Source organism: Hipposideros armiger, unplaced genomic scaffold, assembly GCF_001890085.2.
Source record: "Hipposideros armiger isolate ML-2016 unplaced genomic scaffold, ASM189008v1 scaffold_337, whole genome shotgun sequence".
In the NCBI taxonomy this organism is placed as follows: Eukaryota; Metazoa; Chordata; class Mammalia; order Chiroptera; family Hipposideridae; genus Hipposideros; species Hipposideros armiger.
This window is the reverse complement of record NW_017731687.1, coordinates 689,623-712,984: the sequence shown is the minus strand read 5'-3', so window position 1 is coordinate 712,984 and position 23,362 is coordinate 689,623. Positions and strand designations below refer to the sequence as shown.

The 23,362-nt window shown below is 50.2% G+C and overlaps 1 protein-coding gene across 7 annotated transcripts in view; it reads right to left on the bottom strand.

The window, feature by feature from the left end:
- SLC2A9 (solute carrier family 2 member 9) overlaps positions 1–23,362 on the bottom strand; it is a 147,730-nt gene that overhangs the window by 65,872 nt on the left and 58,496 nt on the right. For 6 of the 7 annotated variants that reach the window (XM_019661171.1, XM_019661173.1, XM_019661174.1 and 3 more), the window contains 2 exons: positions 12,527–12,659; positions 1,103–1,290 (listed from right to left, as the gene is read on the bottom strand). In XM_019661171.1, coding sequence (XP_019516716.1) covers positions 1,103–1,290; positions 12,527–12,659 — 321 coding nt within the window. The remainder of the gene's footprint in view (positions 1–1,102; positions 1,291–12,526; positions 12,660–23,362) is intronic. The other variant, XM_019661177.1, reaches the window with a different exon arrangement.

Sequence of the window (23,362 nt, the reverse complement as noted above, 5' to 3'; positions counted from 1 at the left end):
CAGGGTTTGCAGGTACACGCAGGTGGAATTGATCGAGTTATACAGGGTATAAAAATCAGAAAACTATGTCCCAGCAGAGAGAGTTCTGCTTAGAAATGTCAGGGTTCCCAACCAGAATGCCCCACTAAACAGATTCCGTACGTGGGTTTTACAACGGTTGTAACTTTCCAGTCTGTCATTTTCCTCCCCTTTCCACGCAGGAATGACTTCCCTTTCACATCACCTCCCCTAACACACCCCACCCCCTCCCTGCTGACTCTTGATGGGAGTGGGGGGGGGGTTGAGGGGTAGGGGGGAGGCCAGCCTCCTTCATATAAACGCAGAGGAGCTATTTTATCTGTGCTCCATGGAAGGTCCCTTCTCCTTCCCTCTGGGCCCAGCCACACTTCTCCTGAGTTATATAAGGGACTCAGAGGGCACTGGACGCTTCAGTGCTAAATCCCTGCCAACTGGCCGACCGGCCGGCTTGCACACCTTCATGAACGGGGAGCTCACTACCCCTGGAGGCAACCCGCTTTCTCCAGAAGCAGCAATCATGATAGTGATCCCAAGTGGGCCCCCCTAAGGCCTCGAATTCCCAAATTCTACTTCCTGGAGCCCTGAGCAGGAAGGGGCGCTGCATCCATCACAGGGTTTGGGGAGCTTCACAGGGAGACCTGGTGCCTCCACGTTCCTTCCCACGTCAGCTCAGGCCCCAAGAAAGCTTTTCTTTAAAGCCTTGAGAGTTTTCTCAGGCCAAAGTCGCCCGTTAAAGCCAGCCCAGCCATGAGTACTTTTATTTAAACCATCTCAATGTCTCTTACATATGACTCCCTAATACCCATTTTATTAAGAAATGTGATTTTTAAGTATTTCTAGGGATAGGTGATTATAATGATAGGTGGCACTTATTAAGGGAGACCTGTGCTAGCTGCTGCCCTGAACACTTGGCACAGATTATGTCTTTCACTATTACGCTGTCCCATTTTATAGATGAGGACACTGAGCATCAGATTATGTGGTTGCCCGACAGCACAGAGCTGGGCTTGGAGTCTGGGCATCCAGGGCCCAGGCCCTGAGCCCTCCCATCTCCCGCTCCCTCCAATTGAGCAGGGACACTGACCGCATTGAGGCCGCAGAGCTGGTAACAGGCCATGGTGATGACCACGGTGAGGACCTGCCATCGGACGGACGGGGTCCGGAGCAGCTCGAGCACGGGCACCAGCTGGATGTACCTCTGCACGCGGCCCTCTGCCAGGACCTCCTCCACTTCTTGGGACACGTCCTCTTTGCCCAGGAATGTCCGGAAGGCTGCACAAAGGGACAAGCAGGGGCTTTCAGCAGAGGTCAGGATGTTCGCTGTGCCGAGTGCTGGGCCCGCAGGGACGGGCCCACCACCCAGACACATACGCCCTTGTTTAAAATAGGAGAACAGGGCCGGCCGAGTGACTCAGTGGGTTAAGAGCACGAACTCTGAGCAACAGGGTTGCCGGTTTTATTCCCACGTGGGCCAGTGAGCTGGCCCGAGCTGAGCTGCCCTGAGCTGCCGACGGGTGGCCGGATGGCTCAGTTGGTGAGAGCATGTGCTCCTAACAACAAGGTTGCCAGTTCGACTTCCGCATGGGATGGTGGACTGCCCACCGGTAATTAAGATTGAGCATGGCACCTTGAGCTGAGCGGCCGCGAGCTACTGACGGGTGGCCGGATGGCTACTGGACTTGGGCTAGCTGCACCCTCCACAACTAAGATTGAAGGACAACTTGGCTGTTCCCCTTCCCCAATTTCCCATGGCTGTTCCCCTTCCCCAATTCCCCAATAAAAAAAAAAAATCTTGGGCCGGACAGGTGACGCATTGGCTGGGAGTTGGCTTGGGGCACCAGCTCTGAGCAGCAGGGCTCCAGTTTGGATCCCACATAGGGCTGCTGGCACTGCGCCCTCTGTGGTGGGATGGTGAATGGCAGCTCGGTCTGGGGCTGGGCTGCCATGGGTTGCCAGCGATAGGGTAGGCTGCAGTAGGGCTGACTGGCAGCAGGGGTGAGCTTTTGTGAGCTGCCGTGGGCTGCCATGAGCAGCCGTCCAATGGCCGTGAAGCGACTGCCTCACCTGGGAAGAATGCAATGATGATACCAACATGGGCCAGTGAAGTGACGTCCTCCACAACTAGACTGAAGAACAAAAGGACAGCAACTTGTCTGTTCCGCTTCCCCCAATTTCCCATGGCTGTTCCCCTTCCCCAAATCCCCAATAAAATCTTAAAAAAAAATCTTAAAAAAAAATAAATAAAAAGTAAAAATAGGAGCCCAGAAGCCCAGAGCAATGCAGTGACTAACCCAAGGCCACCTAGTTGGCCAGCATGAACCAGGCTCTCCTGGTTGCCCCACAGCAAAGCAAGGCATGCCCAGGGTTCAGGTCCCATCTCTACCACTGGGTCAGCGAAGCTTTGTGGTCATTCCTGCCGCATGGGGCTGCTGTCATAACTGGATGATATAATATAATACACGCTGAACCCTGGCTCAGAGCTTCACACACAGGAGGTGCGCTTTCGATGGATCTGACTGAGCATCTCCTGTTTGCCTGGCCTTGTGTGTCTGTCCACATTGCAAGTGTCCAGTGGAGGTCAGACCACCGCTTGGCTGGGAGGCCTGGGAATCCATTCTCTCTTGGAATGAGGATTGACCCATATGACCTCCAGGGCCCTTTCCCCAGGACCCCCAAAATACAGAATCCCTGGGAAATAGTCTCAAAGAGCTAATCTTCCCAGGATTCAAACTCACCCATGTGACGTATGCCTTTTCCAGGCTGAGCACTGCAAATTTCCAGCCTCAGTGAACCTGTCATTTTTTACCAAGACCTTAATTGCATAAACCTCCACGGGTATGTGTGGAAAGGTGGGCTGACTGATTACACCTCCGAGGGCATAATAATCAGATCACAGGAGACACTTCGAGAGCAGATTTAAATATTCAGCACTGTGAAATCTATCCTCCTACAGGGAAAGGTGGCTATTGTGACGGCTCCTGTGGACAGTTCATTCCAGGCACAGTGGGCGTCATTCTTAAAAACACTGCTCTGAACCACAGGGTATGTGCAATTGTTCCTCTTAAGTAGCAGGAAAAAAAACCACAAAACAAGAAAGAGTCGTTAAGCTCGCTCCAGATTCTCCAAGAAGCAAACCCACGAAGACTCTGGGGTGTTATTTCCAGAAGCATATTGAAAGCTGCCTCAGAAGATCTCTTTTATAAGCTATGATTTAATAGTTTTCCCAGTATTTATTAAGGATACATGGGAGAAGTAGCTGAATGAGTAATGTTTCCGTGTCATGCACTAAACCATAGTATTTCTCATACTTCTGCAAAGTTTAAAATGACACATCCATGTGATGAAGTCATCCTAGCGTTTTAGGGCAGGAAAATATTTCTCTCTCTTCCCTGACATACCTGCTTTCCACATAAAATAAGGAAACGTTATAAACTATTGTTTCCCTTTTCACCATGGCCGTCAGGAAGCTCTCAGCGAAACTAAACACTTGGCTGTTAACAGACTTTCCTGTAACAAAAACCTCTCTTCTTCCTCTTAAAAGTTATGATCTCCTTCCTCTTTAATGCACCACTTCAATGTGCTCTCGTATATGTTCATATAGGTAGTGTGCTCCACTGGCCCTACACCCCTTTTTAGACGATTCCTGTGACTGGGTGAGGCATAGCATCTTGTGTGATTAGCATGGCAAACACAGAGATATGCCACTCAGTCCACTTCAGGAAAGGACCCCCCTACTTGGCTGTGAGCAGCGTGGAGAGCAGACGGCGTCCAGGGCTTAGCTCTGTGGGTGTCTGCCTCAACTCCCAAGCCCACATGATGCTGGACTTGCATTTTTTTCACCCAGAGCCCATGAGTAGCGACATTCCCTTCACCCCAGTCTTTAGGTGAAGGCCTGGGATCTGGAGTGGAAGCCTCATCACGTAGGGACAGGAAACCATGCAGAGAGGGAACAAAGTGCATTGGACAATGTCGGGGGTGTCCTGAAGCCGGTAAACGGCTATCACTGCTTCTTCTGTCAGCACTGTGGTCCTATCAGCTCAGGGAAAGTGCTCATGGTGATGTCAGGCTTATGCCAGAGGCTGGGTCTCATTCGGAGCCTGGCACACGGCAGGTGCTCAAGCCATGCTGGGTGAACGTCACTGGACCCTCCTCATATCTGCAGACGCTGCATCAGGAGAAGGGGATCCTTTGGGAGGGGAAGCCCGGATGTGGGTGGGGTTGGTCTTGTTCTCCTTGGCCCTGAGGTCAAAATCAGGACCATGAGCCAAGGTCAGGAGCTGGGATGCGTCTGATGTCAGCTCGCCACAAGGGAAGGACTGTCTGACTGAGGTATTCAAGGGCAGATTGGGCGGTTTCACGAGCAGTGAGTTCCCCATCCCTGGAGGTGTGCAAGGAGGGGCTTGACGAGCACGTGTTAGAAATGTTGTGGGAGGAACTCAGGCATTGAGCAGGAAAATGGACCACGAGGTCTTTAAAGCAGGTACAGGACCCGGAAATGTGTGGTTTCTATGGAAGACTGGGAGAGGGTGAGATTATGGCAACTGCGGGGTGGGGACGGGACGGGTCAGCACACATAACTGTAACTAGCTCTGCTTGGAGAGAGACAAAATGGCATTGCAAACTTGTAGTCGATGAGCCCACTTCGAAAAGACATGTGCTATGGAAAATAACCCTCCCAGAGGGGTCCGTTCTCTTTCATCTCCAAGTCATTCAAATAGTCCATTCGATCCACCCCAGGTCCCCTCCTCCTAGCTCAGGTTCCCACCCTTGCACTTGAAGTAAGAAGTTTCTCATGGCTCACAGCTCATTCATATTCCCAGCTATGTTCTCATCACAAACTGCAAAGATCTTGAAAAGGGAAAGAGAATTTGCATTTTCCAACTGGAAGGAGAACCCTCTTGGCGGCATGAAACTCCCGGGCTGGAAAAGGGAGCTGTTACGTAACCAGGTCTTGTGCCTGTTAAAGATTCGCCTCTATTCAAGGGGGAAAGGAGGCTACCATTTATGGGGCACCTACTATGTGCCAGCCTTTGGGCTAGGTGTCTTACTGACTTTATCATGATTGCTAGTGTTGTTTGGTCTATTGAGCCTCAGGGAGGTTAGAAAATGTGCCGGAGATCCCAGGTAGAAAGAGAGGGAATCAGTGTTCCCACCTAGACCTGTCCGACCTTCCGTTCCACACATCCCAAAGAATAATGTGTCGAGAAGCTAACAGAACCAAATTCAGTTCATTGCAATTAACTCGCAGCTCCTGAGAGCTTGCCTGGGGGGCGCTATGGCCACAGTGTGAAGGGAGGGACAGGGCATGGTTTCTACCCAGAAGGTGTTCTCTCGAGGGAGGAGGCAGAACACAGGTCTCTGCCACTCCAGGTGGACGGTGCTGGATGCTGGGTCTACAGGACCCTCACAAACCCCTGCAAGGGCAGTGCTCTTACTGCCATTTAACGGATGGGGAAACTGAGGCACATAGGGATGAAGTGACACGCCCACGTCACAAAGCAGACCTGGCATTTCCACTGCTGCACTGCTGCGTGTCCACAGGGATCATGCAAGCCTGGCTCAGAGGATGACATTGACAGGAGGTGGTCACAGACAGCCGACCTCCTTGCTCCACCCCCCCCCCATCCGAGAGTTTAGGTGGCCTTAAGACAAACCGAATGTTCTCTCTCCCAACAGTGCTGCTTAGAGGTCTGTGGGCATTCTGTCTTTGCAATGATAGCTTTTGCGGGCAATGGAACTGGCAATTGTATTAAGATTGTCAGGACTGAGATGCATAGCTGTGGCTTATTTTTTTCCATCAGTAAATGAATAATTTACTACTGCAAAACTTAAAAAAAAATGTTATTCTACCGTGGTAAGGAACTTAACCTGAGATCTCGCCTCTTAACAATTTTGACATGCGCAGCACAGTACTGCTGGTAGAGCCACGATGTGGTACAGCGCGTCTCCAGAGCTCACTCATCTTGCAAAACTGAAACTTGATAGCAACTTGTCATGTTCCCCTCCCCCCAGCCCCTGGCACCCAGCAATCCACTGTTTGATTCTATGAGTCTGAGTGTTGTAGATTCCTCGTGTCAGTGAGGTCAGGCCGTATTGTCCTTCTGTGGCTGGCTTATTTCCCTTAGTGTACCGTCCTCCAGGTCCATCCATGTGGTCACATGGCAGGATTTCCTTGTTTTTCAAGGCTGAATAATACTCCATTGTCTGTATAGACCACATTTTCTTTACCCATCCATCCATTGACGAACATTTTAGGTTGTTTCCACATCTTGGAATAGTGCTGCAGTGAACACAGGAGTGCTAATATCTCTTCAAGATCTTGCTTTCGATTATTTTGGATAAATACCCAGCAGAGGGATTGCCGGATCGTATGGCAGTTCTATTTTTCATTTTCTGAGGACTCTCCGTACCGTTTTCTGTAGTGACTGCACCATTTTGCTTTGCCGCCAGCACTGTGCAAGGGTTGCCAGTTCCCCACACCTTTGCCAACGCTTGTCTTTCGTGTTTTTGATAATAGTGATCCTGACAGGTGTGTGGTGATGTCTCATTGTGGTTTGGGTTTGCTTTCCCCTGTTGACTAGTGATGCTGAACATTTTTTCATATGCTTGTTGGCAGTTTCTATGTCTTTTTTGGAGAAATGTCTATTCAGTCCTTTGCTCCTTTTTAAAGGTTACTAGTGGGTTTTTGTTTGTTTGTTTGTTTTTTTGCAGGAGTTCCTTGTATAATTTGGAGACTAACCCCTTATCAGATAAATGGTTTGCAAATGTTTTCTCCCATTCCATAGGTTGTCCCCTGGGACTCAGTCCCAACTCACCCTTTTAGAATCGCTCCTGTGTCCCCGGGGCTAGAAGGCTACAAACCACATTTCCTAGACCCCTATGCTGGCTGGTTCCTATTAGATTCCACCCAGGAGAGGCACTGATGTAGGGCCCAGGGTAAGAGGAAGAAAGACGCTACTTCTGGCTGAACCTCCGGTGCCTTGTGAGCTGAGGAGGGCGGTGGAGCTGCTGGAAGAACGGGGGATGCTCACATCACGGGGAGTTCTTTAGGGCAGAGACCTGAGACTCTAGTTCCTGCGTGCTCCGGGTCTTCATCTATTTCTGCCACCACGTGGAGGGTCCAGGCGGGCCCGATGGCCTGGACCTCAGGCCTGGCCTCCCCAGGGAATCCGTGCTCTTCTTGAGGGCAAGTGTTGCAATGGTTTGGGAAAAGCTTGTATTTTTAACTGACCTCTGGCAGGCATTCACTTGAATATACTTTCTTCTTTCCTGAATACTAGACCCTTGGCAACCGAGGTAACATCCTCTAGCCCCTAACACAAAAGAGAAGAAGCCAGCCGTCTCCAGTGAGGGCCATTCCGTTGCTGAGACCCACTTCTGCCACCTTGCACGTGACCTTGCCTCCTGGATGTTTCTGGCCATCTCTGGGCTGTGGGGCAGCCCCTCAATCCAGCCCAGGGCAGAGCATTCATGGAGAAGGGGCACTGTGGCAAACCCTGAGGCAATCACATGCGGAAAGTGGGTTTTCCCAGAATGAGACTGATAATCCTCGTGGGGAGGAAGTAAGACTGCCGTGGGGGTGTTCAGGAGTGACAGCTGAAGGCAGTTCCCATTAATTTCGGGGTTTTTATTTAGCTCAGTGGTTGCTGGTAGTTCATTACGAAGCTCACCCAGCCTCACTTCTAAATGGGCATCAAATGGCTGTGCGAACAGCGCCATTTTGAAGGAGCTGTGAGTTGTCAGCCTCCAGAGGACCCAAATGCCTCAGTCCGCTGGCCCCAGGCAATAGGTACTGTAGTCACTTTCTTCCACATGAGGCAGAGCCCACCAGTGGCCAGACGCCAGTTTTCATCCTTCTTAGAGCAGGGCCTGACTTTTTGTGACAACAGTGCAGTAAAGGACTATATTCTCCAGCCTCCTTGGTAGTAAGGGGAGGCCACGTGATCACGTTTGACTGAAGTGACACAGCAGAAGTGTGTAGGCCTTCAAGGAGATTTCTTAAAGTGGAAGGATGAGGAACCCCTTCTCCTGGCTGGAATACAGGTGTGATGGCAGCCACTGTGGACCATGAGGCAACCTTATGAGGATGGCAGATCGAGAGATGAAAGGAACAAAGTCCCTGACACCATAAAGAATCATAACAGCCTCAGACTACCTACCTTCAACCTTTTCTTAGGTGAGAGAGAAACAAGCTACTTTGTTTAAGACTCTATCATTTGGGTTTTCTATCAGAAAGTGGCTGACCTTAATCCTGATATGCACACTTTTCTCTCCAAAACCACGTCCAAATAAATGTCCCCCGGTCATGAGGCCAACCAAAATTACAATGGCAGCCAATAATGGACAGCCCCCTTTTTCTATTCAGGCCAGGGTTCTAGCTAGTAACTGGCTTCTAAATGCCATAGAAACTACCCCCCTCATCCACAAAACAACAACGGCAAAAAGAAGTGTTTTTCATTTATCTGGGGACTGTGGTCTGAGCTCTCTGCCAAGTCTACAAGCCTCACTGGGGTTCTGGCAGCAAAGACCAATACAGACCAGAGGGGAGGGGTGACAGAACACACCAGGAAGGAGCATGCAGAGGTATTGTTCCTTCAGGGTGATGAGTATCTATTACTTTTTCCTGTTGCCTGTATCTTTTTCTTCAAGCTACCCTCCTGTGCTTCCCGTAATTCTAGTCGAGATGTCTATCAAGCCTCCCAGCCCTCCATCCCCCAATTGCCAGACCGGATAGGAACCCAGACTGGCCAATAAAGTAATTCTAACTCCTAGGGCAGTGATTGGTTCAAGGATGGCCATGTGACTCAGGAAGGGCCAATTAGAATTCTTCCCTTCACGGATTGCGATGTGTGCTGTGTGAAAGGAAATCTCCCTCCTAAAACATCATTTAAAGTTGGAGCTGCTCAGGAGTGTCTTGATGTGAAGTAAAGAAAGCCTGTCCAAGAATGAAGCCAATGAAATCCTAAGAATGCCTAGGATTTGTTGAGTTTAGAAAGGCAGTCCCTTAATGGCTTGGTTTTAGCTCCTAGATCCCACCACACCTGGAACCCTGCCTTTTCGTTCCTTCTTATAGGGAAGAACATGTAGAGCTCACTTCTGATACGACCTTCCTCCTGGAGAAGCATCTCTTAGCGTGCCAGTCTTTGCTCCCTCTCTGCCCACCCTTCACTCACACCTCCCCAGGACGTGGGGGAGAGAAGTGACCTGCACAGCTTAGTTCCTCCCTGTCATTCTGGAATCCATCTAGAAGAGCACACACTGTCTGTCTTTCTATGTTCTCAGCTTTTCAGAGGCAGAGCCTGCCGGAGAGCCCATGAGTAGGGAGTGAGTCCAATGCAGGGGTGCCGACTGACAAGGCTCTCCTGGCCCTCAGCCCTGAGGCCCATCGGCCAAGTGGTCGTGACCCACACTAAATCCCATCTCTTCTGCTTCTGCGTCCATCTTTCAACTGACGTTAAACTGGGGCCAGAAAGAAGAGTGTCAGTTATTGGTGCCCTCAAATTCCATTCCTAAAGACACAAGTTAAAAGTGTAACTTTCCCCTAATGCTATTTGTTTCTTTTACAACCCAAAGGGTCCTCATCAATGCAGCTCCCCGGACCCCTGCGTCTGAGGCATTGCCCCATCACATTTCCCATGCTAACATTTCCTGTCTATCAGCTAAAGAAACCTTCCTTTCTCACAGTGGAAGCTTGGGTTCTTTCCTCATTTTTAGGTGCTGGCAGCTTCTTCTCAATTGACTAGAGTGGCACCGATAAATCAGACACAGTGCTGGGACTTAATCCCTGGCCCCTGTGACCTGGGGGTGGGGAGGGGTAGGAAAGCATTGAAGGGCCTGTGGTATGAATGGATTGCACCCATGCCCCAATTCATGGCCTCCTACATCTCTGTCCTTTGCTCCGTAACACTGTGTAGCCCCTCCCACTCTGGCTCAGGCTTGACAGTATTACTTATTTTGGCCAATAGGATTTGAAGCTTGAAAAACTGCTGTGTTTTTCACGTCCTCTCTGGGACCACTGTGCTCACCCTGAGAGTATCCCCAGCTAGCCTGCTGGAGACTGAGGCACATGCCACAGAGCTGAGGCCATCTGAGATCAGCCGGCTGACCACCAGACATGTGAGAGAGCTTCCACCGAGACCAGAGGAGTTGGGAGGGAAGGCTGGCTCATAGACTTGGGAACAGTAAGTACTATTGTCTTAAGCCAGTGAGTTTCGGGATGGTTAATTATGTGGCATTATTATGGCAACAGCTAACGGCTACAGGGCCCCAAACCCCAAATTACCAATAGGCTGGGCAAGGTGTCTCTCCCACAGTGCCAAACAAGGTGCCAGGGAACAGAGTGTGTTTGTTTACGCTCAGAGGTTTCAGAGCCACGCTGTCACAGTTCAAATCCCAGTGTCGCTATTTTCTAGCTTTGTGTCCGTGGTCAAGTTATCCTTCCTCAGTTTTTTTGTCTTAAAATGGGAATAATATGACCTGCTTTCCATGGTTGTTGTGAGGGCTTAACGATCTAATATATGTAAAATGCTTAGAATGAAATAGTTCTCAATACAGATGGGCTGTTAAGGCTCGCCTCCCTTAACCAGGCACCCCCCTGGGGGCTGGGATGGCACCTTGTGTGCCCCTCTTTCTCCAAAGCCTGGCAGAACACCCAGCGCAGTAGACATCCAGTGATGAGCACTTTTATTAGCACAGATGCAAATTTTAATATTCTCTTTCAACCTAAGGCCAACATCTTTGTTCTTTTTATAAAGTGCACATGGAATATTTACCATTCTTTACAACTGCTCTTCTCTCTCCCTCTCTCCTGTGCAATGAAATAAATCTTTTAAGCCTTCTTCGTTATCTGGCATTTACTTACATGCACTGCCCGTTCCAACTGTACTTAATTGAAGCGTTTCCCAAGCGTTTTCCCCCAGTAGAGCCAGGAGGGTCGGGAGGCGTCATCCCCCACCTGGAGAGCGCTTGAGGGATCGCCGTCTTCCAAAAATCCTCAACCTGCCTGCTTTGGGGAATCAGGTGCCCTCGGCTACTTCTCACCCACCCTCTTTTCTCTCCAGCACCTCCCCCACCTGACTGTCTGCCTCCTTCTCCAAGGCCTGACTCCTGGATGGTAGCCTCCCCACGGGCCCCATGGGAAGTCCCCAGGACACTGCCCACTGAGGATGGTGGGAAGCAAGTCACCCTCAGGTTCCAGTCCTTCTTCTGTCACTTACTGGCTGTGAGACGGGGGAGTGGTCATTAACTATGGTCCCCTGGGGGCTTCTGGGAGAAAGAGGGTTCAAGTCCCACCCTCCAACCAAGCTCCATAAATTTTGAATATACAGACATGCTACCGAAGAAAGGTCTGTAGCTTCTATCATATATTCAAAGGCCATTAGAAACCCAAAACCACATAACCACAGCCGTAGGCAAGTCCCTTCACCTCTGTAAGCCTCAGTTTCTTCATCTAAAAAATAAAGGAAACGATAATGTTCTCTGATTTCACATTATAGAAATTTCATTATGCCTTTTTTTAAATTCAGAAAATACTTAGGCTGTTTGGATTTTAAAAGATGCTGCACAAACTGTATTAAACTAAAGACTGTATATAATTCCCAACCTTTTTCTGAGAGGTTGATGTGAGTGAAATTCAGACCAGAGGACAGGATCTGGAAAAGGACATGGACAGAGTTTTCGTAGTTTACATTGTTCCCTTTTCATAGATGAGGATTCCGAGGCTCGGGAAGGTTAACAGAATCGCCGGAGATCAGGGCTGGCATGCAGGCAGCGCTGGCTATTCCAACCCCTCGTACTTTATTGCGACTGTCATCTGTGTCTCGTTTTACAAAACTGAGCGAATGGGAGTGCTGCTGTTCATGCTATGTTGTCTGTGTCTATGCAGAGTGATTTTGCCTTTCAGGGGCTCTGCAGAAATGCCTCTTGATTCTGAGAGCTGTGCTTTGCATCTGACTCAGTATGTCACCATTCAGGGAATATAAGGAAAGCTACCGAAGACGACTCCCAAGCCCCACGTGGGCTGCGGGTTTCTGTCCTGTGGAATGGGTACACTGCCTCCCTCTCAGGGCTGCTGGGCACACCCCAGGGGGTCATGTGCAGAGGCGCCCAGCCCCGTGCTGGTGTGATATTGATGCTCGCCGTTGCGCCTGTAAATCCCCTTACCTTGCGTGTGAATGTTAAGACAGGAGAACTGGGCGGTGAAGAAGGGAGGAGAGGAGAGAGGACCACCCTAGACCTGAACCACTAAGAAATCTGTGTTCACAGCATCTCTGTGGTTGGGGCCGCCCCATGGAGAGACACTGCCACAGATAAGAAGTCTTATCCTGCTCTGACCTGTGTTTCCTCCCTTTGCCACCCATAGCAGGCTGCTGGGAAGGCACAACGATATAGGGTATCCTAGGACACCCGGCACTGTGCCTGCAAGCGGGGTGGCCCAGGTCCCCGCACGCCCTGGCGCGCTGACCCTGTGAAGACGCTGGAGCCGCGTGGGAAAGGCGAAGGGCCCTACCTTTCTCGGCTCCTGCCTGGTCATGCTTGTCGAAGAGCAGGTAGCGCGGGCTCTCGGGGAGAAAGGGCAGGGTCACCAGCTGGACCACGGCGGGGACAGCAATCACTCCAAACAGGTATGGCCAGGTGCTCTCCTGAGGGGAGGAGAGGGGGCCAGTGAATGGATGAGGTCTTCAGACTTTACACCGGGGCGGGGCCCCTGGGCCCTGCAGGCTTGGCTTTCTGCAGAAGGCCCCTCCTCCTGCACCAGCGTGAGCCACGCCAACAAGGGCGGAGGGAGGATCCGACGCGGTCTAGCCCCAGCCCCACGTGTCCGGCATTCTCCACGAGATCAGCGGATCCTGTGAGGGGGTGGCCTGCAGAGCAGCTCGGAGAAGAAGGGGTTCAGAGGGGCCCAGGACTGACTGACCCCGTGACCCCTGGGCATCATGGTGAGCCTGCAGGGACTCTGCTCTTCCTTGGGGGTGTGGCCTTGGACACTGTTCCTCAGGCCCCTCAGCGTCCCCTCTTCACCTGTGCAGTGGGGACACCTCAGGCTGTCGTGAGAGTGGGAGCCGATCACGCTTGACTGTGGGCGCTGAGGTGCAGTGATGCGCACAGCAAACTATCATTGGTGCCACTGCCCAGGTGCCCCAAGGCTAGGATGACCGACCCATCTGGCTCCTGTCAGTGAACTGAAGTGAGGGTGGTGGGGTGAGGGGGGCACAGCTCACCCCTTAGGGGGGCAGCTCTTCATTGCCAGCAGTGCCTGGGAAAGCCACGCAGGCCCTACACAGGCATTCTGAGTCCCTTCGACCAGCACCGTCACCTACAGTGCAGCTTAAATGTGGCACGGAGCCCTCGTTATTATGCTGAGGGAGGCGGCGTTCTTCCCGACTTTATTTTTCACCCAGGTTTACACAGCAGCTCTCCCTGTGCTTCTGAAAGCAGAGCATGTCCATGCTAGGCAGTTCTGATCGGACAAAGATGAAAAGCAAAATTCTTGACATGCACTATTTTCTACGACAGTCAAAGGAGGCAGTTCAAGGAGAAAAGAAGACACACACCTGAAACCACTACGCACAGTGGGCCAAGTTCCCGTGGGCATTAGGTGGCGTGCTAGGGGGATGTGCCCACAGAACCCCCGAGCGGCCAAACTGGCAGGGCGCCCACGTCAGCCTCCCGGGTCTCCTACAGCTGCTCTCTCGGAGGCAGCATTCCCTGTGCTGTTCAGGCTCGGCCCTGCCGCGGCCCTTGAGGACAGAGGCCCAGCCACGAAGTTCCAGGATCCCACGAGGGTAGAGCCGGCAGGGACCCCAGAAGCACGGAGCAGGGCAAAGGGCACCAGCCAGGATTCAATGGTCCAGGTCCTAATTTTCAAGGTATAGTACTTTTGATTCTACACTCCTTTCTGCACTGAATAACAATCTATATTCACAAAACTGTGCTGGTTTCACCAGTAAGCACAGTTCTCCCATAGCCCTGGGAGGGACTGGTCAGGCCAGTGCCAGCTTTTCAGTTTGTGGCGAGCTCTATGTAAGGGACCAGCACTGGGGACAGAAGGCGGAGCAGTGGTTGCAGGGGCTGGAGGGCGAGTGCGGAGTGGCCGCTACTTGTTATGGGGTTTCGTTTTTGAGGTGTGGAGCCTTGAGCAAATTCTCTCTGGAACCACCACTATCTCGGCTAGAAAAGGAGACAGTGGTTACCACGTGTTTTGCAGGGCTTCTGCAAGGGTGATGGAGGTGACGCCTAGCCTGGCCTGGCACAGGGTTGGTTGGGAGCCAGTAGACGTTGGTGCTTTTCCCCCTGTGCTGTGGCACGGAGCCCACGTAAGTGGCCCATCCTACTGAAGAGGGGGTCTGAGGTTAGACCTGCCGCCCGGCGGTGAGCCTGTGACTTGATGTCTGGGTTGAGGGCCTGGAACTCACTTTGCAGACCCGAGTGGGAAGCCTAGGGTATGCAGGACGGGCCTACCCACCGTCAGGGGCCCCTGCCTAATTTCATCGGCCACCGCCCCTCTTCCTTGTGTGCTCTCTGTCCAGCTGGACATGGACACCTCTGGTGGCCCTTTGCTGAACCTACCGAGAATAAGTATGACGCCCTCCCTTCCAGGGTGCTGTCTGCGCATCTGTGCGATGCCAGGTCACACCCAGATGCGTGCTCCCATCCCCTACACCTCTGAGTGCCCTTGAGTCTTGGCACATGGCGGGTGCAAGGCTGGATTTTCAAAGCAAGGCTAACATCTTGTTTCCTCAACTCATTCATTTAATCTGTGGACATTTCTGGAGGGACAGGGCAGGTGTGAGGATGGTGACAGCAGGAGCAGAGCAGCAGGTGGAAGGAGCCCTGTGCTTTGTTTTAGCTTTTTCTAACAAATCAGTGCCATCAGCTTTCTCGCCTCTCACGACATGTCCCCTTTTCATAAAGCAGGGGTCAGCATGTCCCAGCCTGCCGGGCACCTGGAGCAGAGGTTCCACTTAGTATTATTGGGTTTTCACGGAGAAGGCTCTTTTTCAGAACCTCATCTCTTCTCATCTTTGAAATGTCAGCAGGGGACTGAAGCCAAAGAAACTGCAGAGATTTCAAACCGAGGACCGTTTCCTGGCTACCTGTCACCAGCCACTCAGCAGGTGGGCGTCTCTCTTTCCAGGCTGTGTATGATTCAAATTTAAATCAGATCTGAAGCAGCGATGTGAATAATTTTAATTTGGGGCATTTTTCTGGAGTTTCACGTACCCCCTTGAGATTCCAGGTGGCGAGTCCCTGGTGTACACACCCAGCCCCACATACTGTGACTCAGCCACTCAGCTGAGAAACCCAAATATTCTGGCTCTCGGGGAGGGACCGAGTCACGTCCCAGGTCTGACTGACAGCTAGAGGGGTGTATGTGTGTGCTGGGTGAGCAGGGGGTGGCTTCTTTCAAATCACTGTCGTTTTCACACCAAGCCCTCCTGGGCCAGGACCCAGGCTAATTGGGTGTTATTCTCCCCTCGGTGTTCAAAGCCTGGGAAGGAATTTTTGTCAGTAGGTGCTGTTTGGGAAGCTCAGAGGTCATGTCACAGGTGAGATGTGTCTCCTTATTCAAACATTCAGACTTGAAACCCGCCAGACGCAACAGCCGCCTCCTTCAGTTAGAAAAGCACCGTGGGTGTGCATGTCCGCAGGGTTCCCAGGCTCCCCAACTGCTTTTGTCAGGAGTGTGGTTGTCGGGACAAGCTCAAGTGGTGTTTAGCTCCGTTCTCATTTCAGGAGCTGTTCCACTACATTCCTTTTCTGGAGTTGAGATTTGTTTGACTTGGACCTTTCTTAAAGGCTGAGGGATGTGGACTGAGATAAAGAGAGTAAATGGTCCCAGGCCAAGGGAACCACAGGAGGATTACGGGAGAGCAGAGGGGTATTCAGGGAAATACGGGTGGCTGAACGGTGCTAGGGATTAAAATGAGTTTGAACTGGAGGCTGGACCCAAATTAAGGGGCCGTGAATGCCAGACTTGAGGAGTTTGGCTTCATTTGCCAAGCAAACGAACTAGCTTCGTTTGCACGACAGCTGCTCTTTATAGAACACACACAGTGATACGCCCTCTACTTATAGTATGTCTTTTAATGATGACATCAACCCCAGGGAACATGCATTCTTGTGCCCATTTTACAGATGGAGAAACTGAGACTCAGCATTGCAGTAACTTGTTAAACGACGGGGCTAGAAAGCAGCGGATGGAGGAAATCTGTAACTTTCTGACTTCCGAGTCAGAGCTTTTTCCAGCCTGCCACACTCCATGCCCTGAGGGGCTGGCGCGACGTGGCCGAAGTCCCGCAATAGGCATGAATCCCCAGGTGCGTGGAGGGGGAGGGCGGATGTGGGCGTGGCCCCCACTTACCTGTCCTGTTCCATCTCGTGTCGTTGCCTTCCTGGTCCTCTTATGAAGCCATCCAGTTTCTAAATGTGCCTAGCTCTCTCTCAGGCTTCTTCCTATTTTTGCACCAGCTCTTCACTCTGCCTGGAATGGTGTTTCTCTTCCCTTCCACCTGGATACCTAACTGTCCCCCAGCCCTCAAGGGGGACAGAGAGGCTTCCCTGGCCCTCCCCTGATGTATTAGGGCTGCTCCGTGCTCCCTCCACCCTGGGCTTCCTATATGGGCCACCCCTGTCTGTTGTCCCTCCCATCTGCCCCTGTGGCAGCGAGTGCCTCGCAGGCAGGGACTTGGCCTGCTCATCTCTGCAGCATCTGGTGCACTGTGGACACTCTATAAATACCGATTGATTTGAGCAAGATGCGCTGATTGGAATTATACGGCTATAGGAGGTTGGGACGCGAGTCCTCTGCGGTGTCCAGAGGGGAGGCGAGGAGGCCCTGAATTAGGGGCACCGGTGGGAGGGAGGGTGGAGCTGCCTGAGATGGTGGAGAGGACCACGGGCAATGGGAGGACGCCCGGTTAGGTGAGAGATACCGGCAGAGGTGTCACTGAGGTGGGCTGGGACGTCTTTCCAGGGCTCCACTGCGCCTGCTCCGTGCTTCAAGCCGTCAGCCCCAGAGGCCCCGCCCTACCGCCACGCTGCCTAAAACAGCCCGCCTTGACCCCTCCTCCTTCCTGCTTTGCTCGGCTTCGTAGCGTTCGCTACGATCTGACTTCATGTATTTAAGTCTCTGATCTGTGTCCTCCACTAAAATGCAAGGCTCATGAGGGCAGGGATCCTTTTCTGCTTTGGCCACTGATGGACAGAGCCAGGCACACAGCAGGCACTCAGTAACTGTCGAATGAATGACTACATCAGGAATGAACAAACTGGTCCCAATGAAGGCTTGGACTCCCACCCGATGAGGACACTAGAGGGCGCCTGATCACAGGCTGGATCTGGGCGTAGTGCTCCTCAGCACCCCAAAATTTGTGCCCTGGGCCTTGGGCAGCGGCTTTCCATAAACTGGGAGTCCTGGGACAGGCTGTTTTGGTTATAGGCAGACAGGGTGTTAAGAGCGAGGGTTTGGGCCAGGCTGCCTCGGCGGAGTCCTGGCTGAGGCCCCTAGTAGTGTGTGGCCTTGGGCAAGCACTCCAACCTCCCAGGAGACCCGGTTTGCTCATCTGGAAAATGGGTATAACAGCAATTACGTCCTGTAGGACCTTGAGCACGTTTGTTAATCTCTCTGTGCCTCAGTGTTCTCATCTGTGAAATGGGGATGATGGAGAGTACCTAATTCACAGGGTGGTTGCATGGATTCCATGAGGTGACATATGGAACGGGCGTAGAATGGAGCCTGGCCCACCGCAGATGTGAACTGTCGGAGCTCGGGCCCGGGTCTGAGGATGCGCGACCTTCTGTCTGCCTGACTTTGCTGAATTACTCTGCCTTCAAGACTTCACTCCGAGGTAATAGCAGACTGGCTGCCAAGGCCAATGTCAGGGCAGGAGCCTCATGGCCGAGCCACCTCCAGAGACACCCATCTTTCCCTCCATGGGGCTCAGGAAGTCCCCTCTCCCTTCTAACACCCACGCCTACTCAGGCCACCCACTCAGAGGGCCGCTGAACTAATCATGTCCCCCTGAGGCTGTCTTGAAGACAGAAGAGTAAAGTTCAGGCAAGCCTCAAAGACTTTCTCTAAAATTCCAGATGACATGACTTCAAGACTGTTAAATTTATCTTCGGACCCCTTCAGACTTCCTTGCTTGCAGACCCAGACACCAGCCGAGCTGACCAGGGAGCGGAAGTGCCCCCCAGCCCGGGGGTAGGCGTCACCACACAGCATTAGCCATCAGACCAGAAGCCTAAGCAGGAGCCTTGGCGTGACATCCATGCAAGCCCCTCCCTGTAGTGATGAGGAGCTCAGGGTCAGGAAAGGTGACTCCCCCAAAGTCACAGCACTCGGAGTACTTGGTGGCCTGAGTCTTGCCCACACCACACACACCACGGCGGGTGAGCACAGGGGTCTGTGTTCTCGGAAGCAGAGATGGCGTAGGAGGCATCTCAAGGTCACTGACCCCACGGTCGGATCTATGATGATATGAAGACGAAACTTCTGACCTCAGTTCCTGGGGAAGACCAGCAGGAGAGCGACCACTTGACTCCAAATGAGAACAAAGAAAGCCTCTAGGAGAGATGCACTGTTGGGGGAAGACGGAGGTGGCAGCCATGACCTTTAGTGGCTCAGAGCATAGAGGTTGTGCGCGTAACGTGCACTGAGCACACACCTTGCACAGAGCAAAGCTAAACTGAGCTAAGATTTCAGGCGCGATTCCAACGTGTGAGGCAGTGTCCTAAGAACTGTACATGTGTCACTTCGTCTAATTTTCAGTGAGCTGTGCACACTTATCATCATTTTACTAACAAAGGTACCCACGGTCACAGAACTAGTAAGTAGGAGAGCCGGGACCCAACTGGGCATTGGCCCCAGGTCCTCGCTCTGAATCACTCTCCCAGGAGCCCTCAAACTCCAGGAGGCATCAGACTCACCTGGGGAGTGGGGTGGGGGTGGGGGGGCTTGTGAAGACACAGATTGCCGAGCCACACACCCCAGAGTTTCCGAATCCGTAGGGACTGGTCAGGGCAGGGACCACACTGAGGATCCGCACAGCGCAGCTCTCCGACTACAGCTGTGAGTGGTCACTAAATGAACCCCAATGACCGCAGTTTTCAGACATTAGCTCTAATGCTTGACAATGGCAGAGCCCTTCCCACACAGAGCATAACTCTTTTTCCCGTTGTTAGAGAGCAGTGAATCATCGCTGACCCAGGAAGCTAACAGGACCCTTACTGCCTGCCCCCTTTGAAAAGCCTGAATTATCTAAAAGAGAAGGCTCAGAGTTCTGAAGGTCATTTGAAGGAGTTTAGACATCCACCTGAGACGAATTCTGAAGTGGCAGACAGAATGCTGAGGTGACAGTCTCTGATTTTCTTTCTCCCTATGTCCCTACAAAGGAAATTCACTGGGTATCTGCTCCCGACCCATCTCAACGTTTTCTGTGGCTGTAGGAAACATCTGGGTCATACCCCAAAATGAGACCCTTCATTGCAAATTGGAAACATGTGGTTTCTAAGTAGCTGGAGAATAAAGACGGTTCTCATCAGGTGAGAATGTTGTTGGGCTGCCTGGGGCTTGAACTCATCTTAACATGGATAAATAAGTTTCTTTTTATGTTCTTATAAAAATCAAGAGTTCTTTCCTTCCTGAGCTTGAATGAAGTCCAGAGAGTTCTAGATCAAAAGCTCACAGAAAATCAGTGCTTTCACGCACTCAGGGGCTGGGTCCACATGAGAAAAATATGAGGCTGGAAGGACTGCCCTGCCTGACTTCCCATCCCAGGGCTGTGAGTTTTGGGGCTGCCTCCCTCTGCTCCCCATCAACAGGTCAGGACTTTGGTCCTACTGCAAAGAGGTCACGGGCCCCAAAAGCCAGGAAGCTAAGGCTCCATGGCCTTCTTGCCATGGTCATGGCGGTAATTATTAAACCTCTCCCAGACTGAGCTCTTAATCTATAACATAGAAATTAATAATATTTATTTCTGAGTATGGCTACATGCATTAAGTGAGATACTGGAGGACTTCAATTTAGCACCAGCTCCAGACACCGTTCCAAGTGCTTGGCATGTATTTCCTTCTTCAGGTTTTACAAAAGTCCCACGAAATAGGTGCCCCCGTGAAAGAGGAAGTCCCGCAGTGCGTGGGGGTGGCGCTGAGGGGCGGACCGCGCAGTCTGGCCCAGAGCCCGCGTGACCCCCAGACCACACTGCACAGCAGGGGCTGCTCTGCGCCCATCCCTTTGGAGTTCACTTTTCTACTAGAGAGTCACATTCCCTTACCCTTCTTTTAATCTCGTGGGGCATTTTTCTGGTATGAGATCTTTTGTATTTCATAGGTTAACAATAACTATTGTGATGTAATGACAATCATTTTGCAATGCCAGGTTGTTATGTTATAATGTGCTAAGACAGAGCTACTGTCCTTAGGCCAACATGGAATATTTATACAAGTTGATCACAAACTAGACACAGAGTAACTTTAAGATGTTCCCCAAGGAAGGAGTGTATGGTTGACTTTCTCTTCATACAACAAAACTAAACTGTCAGTGAGTGACAATAACAAGGTCACATCCTTGTTATTATCTAAATAATGAATTGTTCTGGATATGGAATCAAGATGACGAAGTAGTTAGAAAACATTAAGAAAGTGACAAATTAGAGTTTCTATTTCTTAGTTAGAAACACAACAGCAATAAGAACAACAGAGTGATACAAAAGAAAGCCTCGGTGAAGAGGGAGGCATGACACACTTCTCAATGGAAATAATGAATTATGAAAAGCCGTCTCAACTGGGCTTAAATTAGTGAATCACTTCAACCCACTTCCAACAAAAATTTCAATGACATCTATGTTTCTGTTGGAAAATGTAGAAATAGTTTTAAAGTTCCCACAGGAGACTAACAAGTTGATGTTTCTGGCACAGTTTTAAAAATGAAGACTAGGGCCGGCCGAGTGGCACGATGGTTAAGAACTGGCTTGGGACGCCAGAGGGCCCCGGTTCGGATCCCACATATGAGGACCAGTGACACTGCCCTCTACAGCTAAGATGCTGAACAACAACTCAACCTGGAGCTGGGCTGCCATGAGTCACCGGCATCGGCGTAGGCTGCAGCCCCTGCTGCAGTGGGTTGCCATGGGCTACCGTGTGTAGCCAGCAGCCAGCGTGAGCGGCCAGCAGCCGTAGTGAGCGGCCGTCCAGAAGCCGGCGACTGATCTGCTTCGCCCGGCAAGAGAGCAATGATGGTGCCCACTTGGGCCAGTAAAGCAACGTCCTCCACAACTAGACTGAAGAACAAAAGGACAGCAACTTGTCTGTTCCCCTTCCCCAATTCCCCAACACTGTTCCCTCCCCCAATTCCCCAAAAAATCTTTAAAAAAAAAAATGAAGACTAGTGGGGACAATGTTAAACATATAATAAAGTGACAACAGTGACACTAGTGACAACAATGCAGTGTGGGCACTAGAGTAAAAATATAAAAGGTACAAAGTGGATGGCCCAGAAGCAGAAGCTCTTGTATATTATGAAGTTAATGTGTGGTAAAGAAACCTCAGAAATCAACAAGGAAAAGGTTGGATTAATGAGTAGTTTAGGAAAATGTGGTAAGAGAGGTGGGAGAAGGATAAGTTTAAATGCTTTATGCTATATTCTAAACTAACTCAAATGATTTTAATAATTAAATATGAAGACCGATACCATAAACAACTCACAAATAAATACACACAAGGATTCATTGTATTCCTGAGAGGGGAAGAAATTTCTAAGCTAAAAACCAGTGGAAGAAACCTCAAAGGAAAAGACTTTGCTACATAAAAATATTTTTTATAACCCAACATTAAAAATTAAAGAAAATTAAAAGCAAAATAAAGCCACAAAAATACCGGGGATGCCAAAAAAATGGATACAAGTGGACACTTTGGTCGACGTTGCTCAAGCAGTAGTGCGCTGTAATCAGAAGTGTCTGGATGCTGAATGGAACCACTTTGAGCATCTCTTGTGATTGCAAAAGTCAAACGTGACTTGTATTCATCTTTTGTTATCGGTATATATTGAGTATTACAATTTTAATACAGTTTCCCTTTCTTAAAATGTGAATACATTTTTTTGGCACCCTCTGTATTTGCCACAAATATTCCAAAGGGTTAACATCTTTAATAGCAAAAGAGGCTGTAAAAATTACCAAGAAAATCATTAACATCCCAATAGACACGTAATCAAAGTACATGAATAGACAGACCATTTTAGAGAAGAAATGTCTGAAAACTAACTTATTGTGATGAGTGCAGTAACAGCCTCCTAAAAGACATCCACATTCTAATCCCTGGAACCTGTGAATATTAATTTATGTGGCAAAAAAAACCAGAAAAGATTTTGCATTTGAGGATCTCCAGATGGGAAGATCATCCTGAATTATGTGGATAGGCCCAAAATGCGAGGCATAGGTGTTTTCCTAAGAGGGAGACAAAGGGCAATTTGACCGCAGGGAAAGAGGAAGCAGTGTGGCCGCCGAGGCAGAGAGTGGGCGATGTGGCCACAAGCCGAGGGAGGCCAGCAGCCCCCGGCAGCCAGAGAGCTAGCGTTACGTTCTCCTCTTGGGCCCCTGAGGGAGCACCACGCTTCTGACACCTTGACTTTGTCCCAGTAAAACTGGTTTTGAATTTCTGGCCCCCAGGAACCTGAGAGAACAAATTTTAGGCTCTGTTGTGGTAATGTGTTACGGCACCAACAGGAAACTTATGCACTTATGAAATATCCAATCTCACTAATAAGCAAAGACATTTTTAAAATATCATAATGCAATATTATACTAGTTGTTACCTCTATTTATTTGTGGGTTGTTTATGGTATCAATTTTTACATTTAATTCTTAAAACTTTTTGGGTTATTTTAGAATAGGGCATACATAAAGCATTTAAATTTATCTTTTCCCCAACTCTCTTATCACTTTTTCCTAATATCAAAGAGTTATTTAAATGCTTATGGGTGACAAAGTACAGTGTGACACATATGTTCTGGATCACTGCTGGTGGGAAAGTAAATTCAGGCAGCCTCTCGGGAGGGAAATTTGATAATATGTATAAAAGTCTTCAATAAATTGATGTTCTTGGACCTATTGTTTCCATTTCTTGGACACTAAACTACACAAATAGAGATTTGAATAATGATCTATGTAGGAGAGTGTTCATCCCAAGTTTGCAATTTGCAATGTTTCCATAATAAACACTGGAAACAATTCAAATATCCAGCAAATAAAAGAACAATGAAACAAATTATGGTAACTCATAAAATAGAATATTGTACAATCATTTACATTATCATAGCAAATAATTTTAATGACTTGCTCATAAC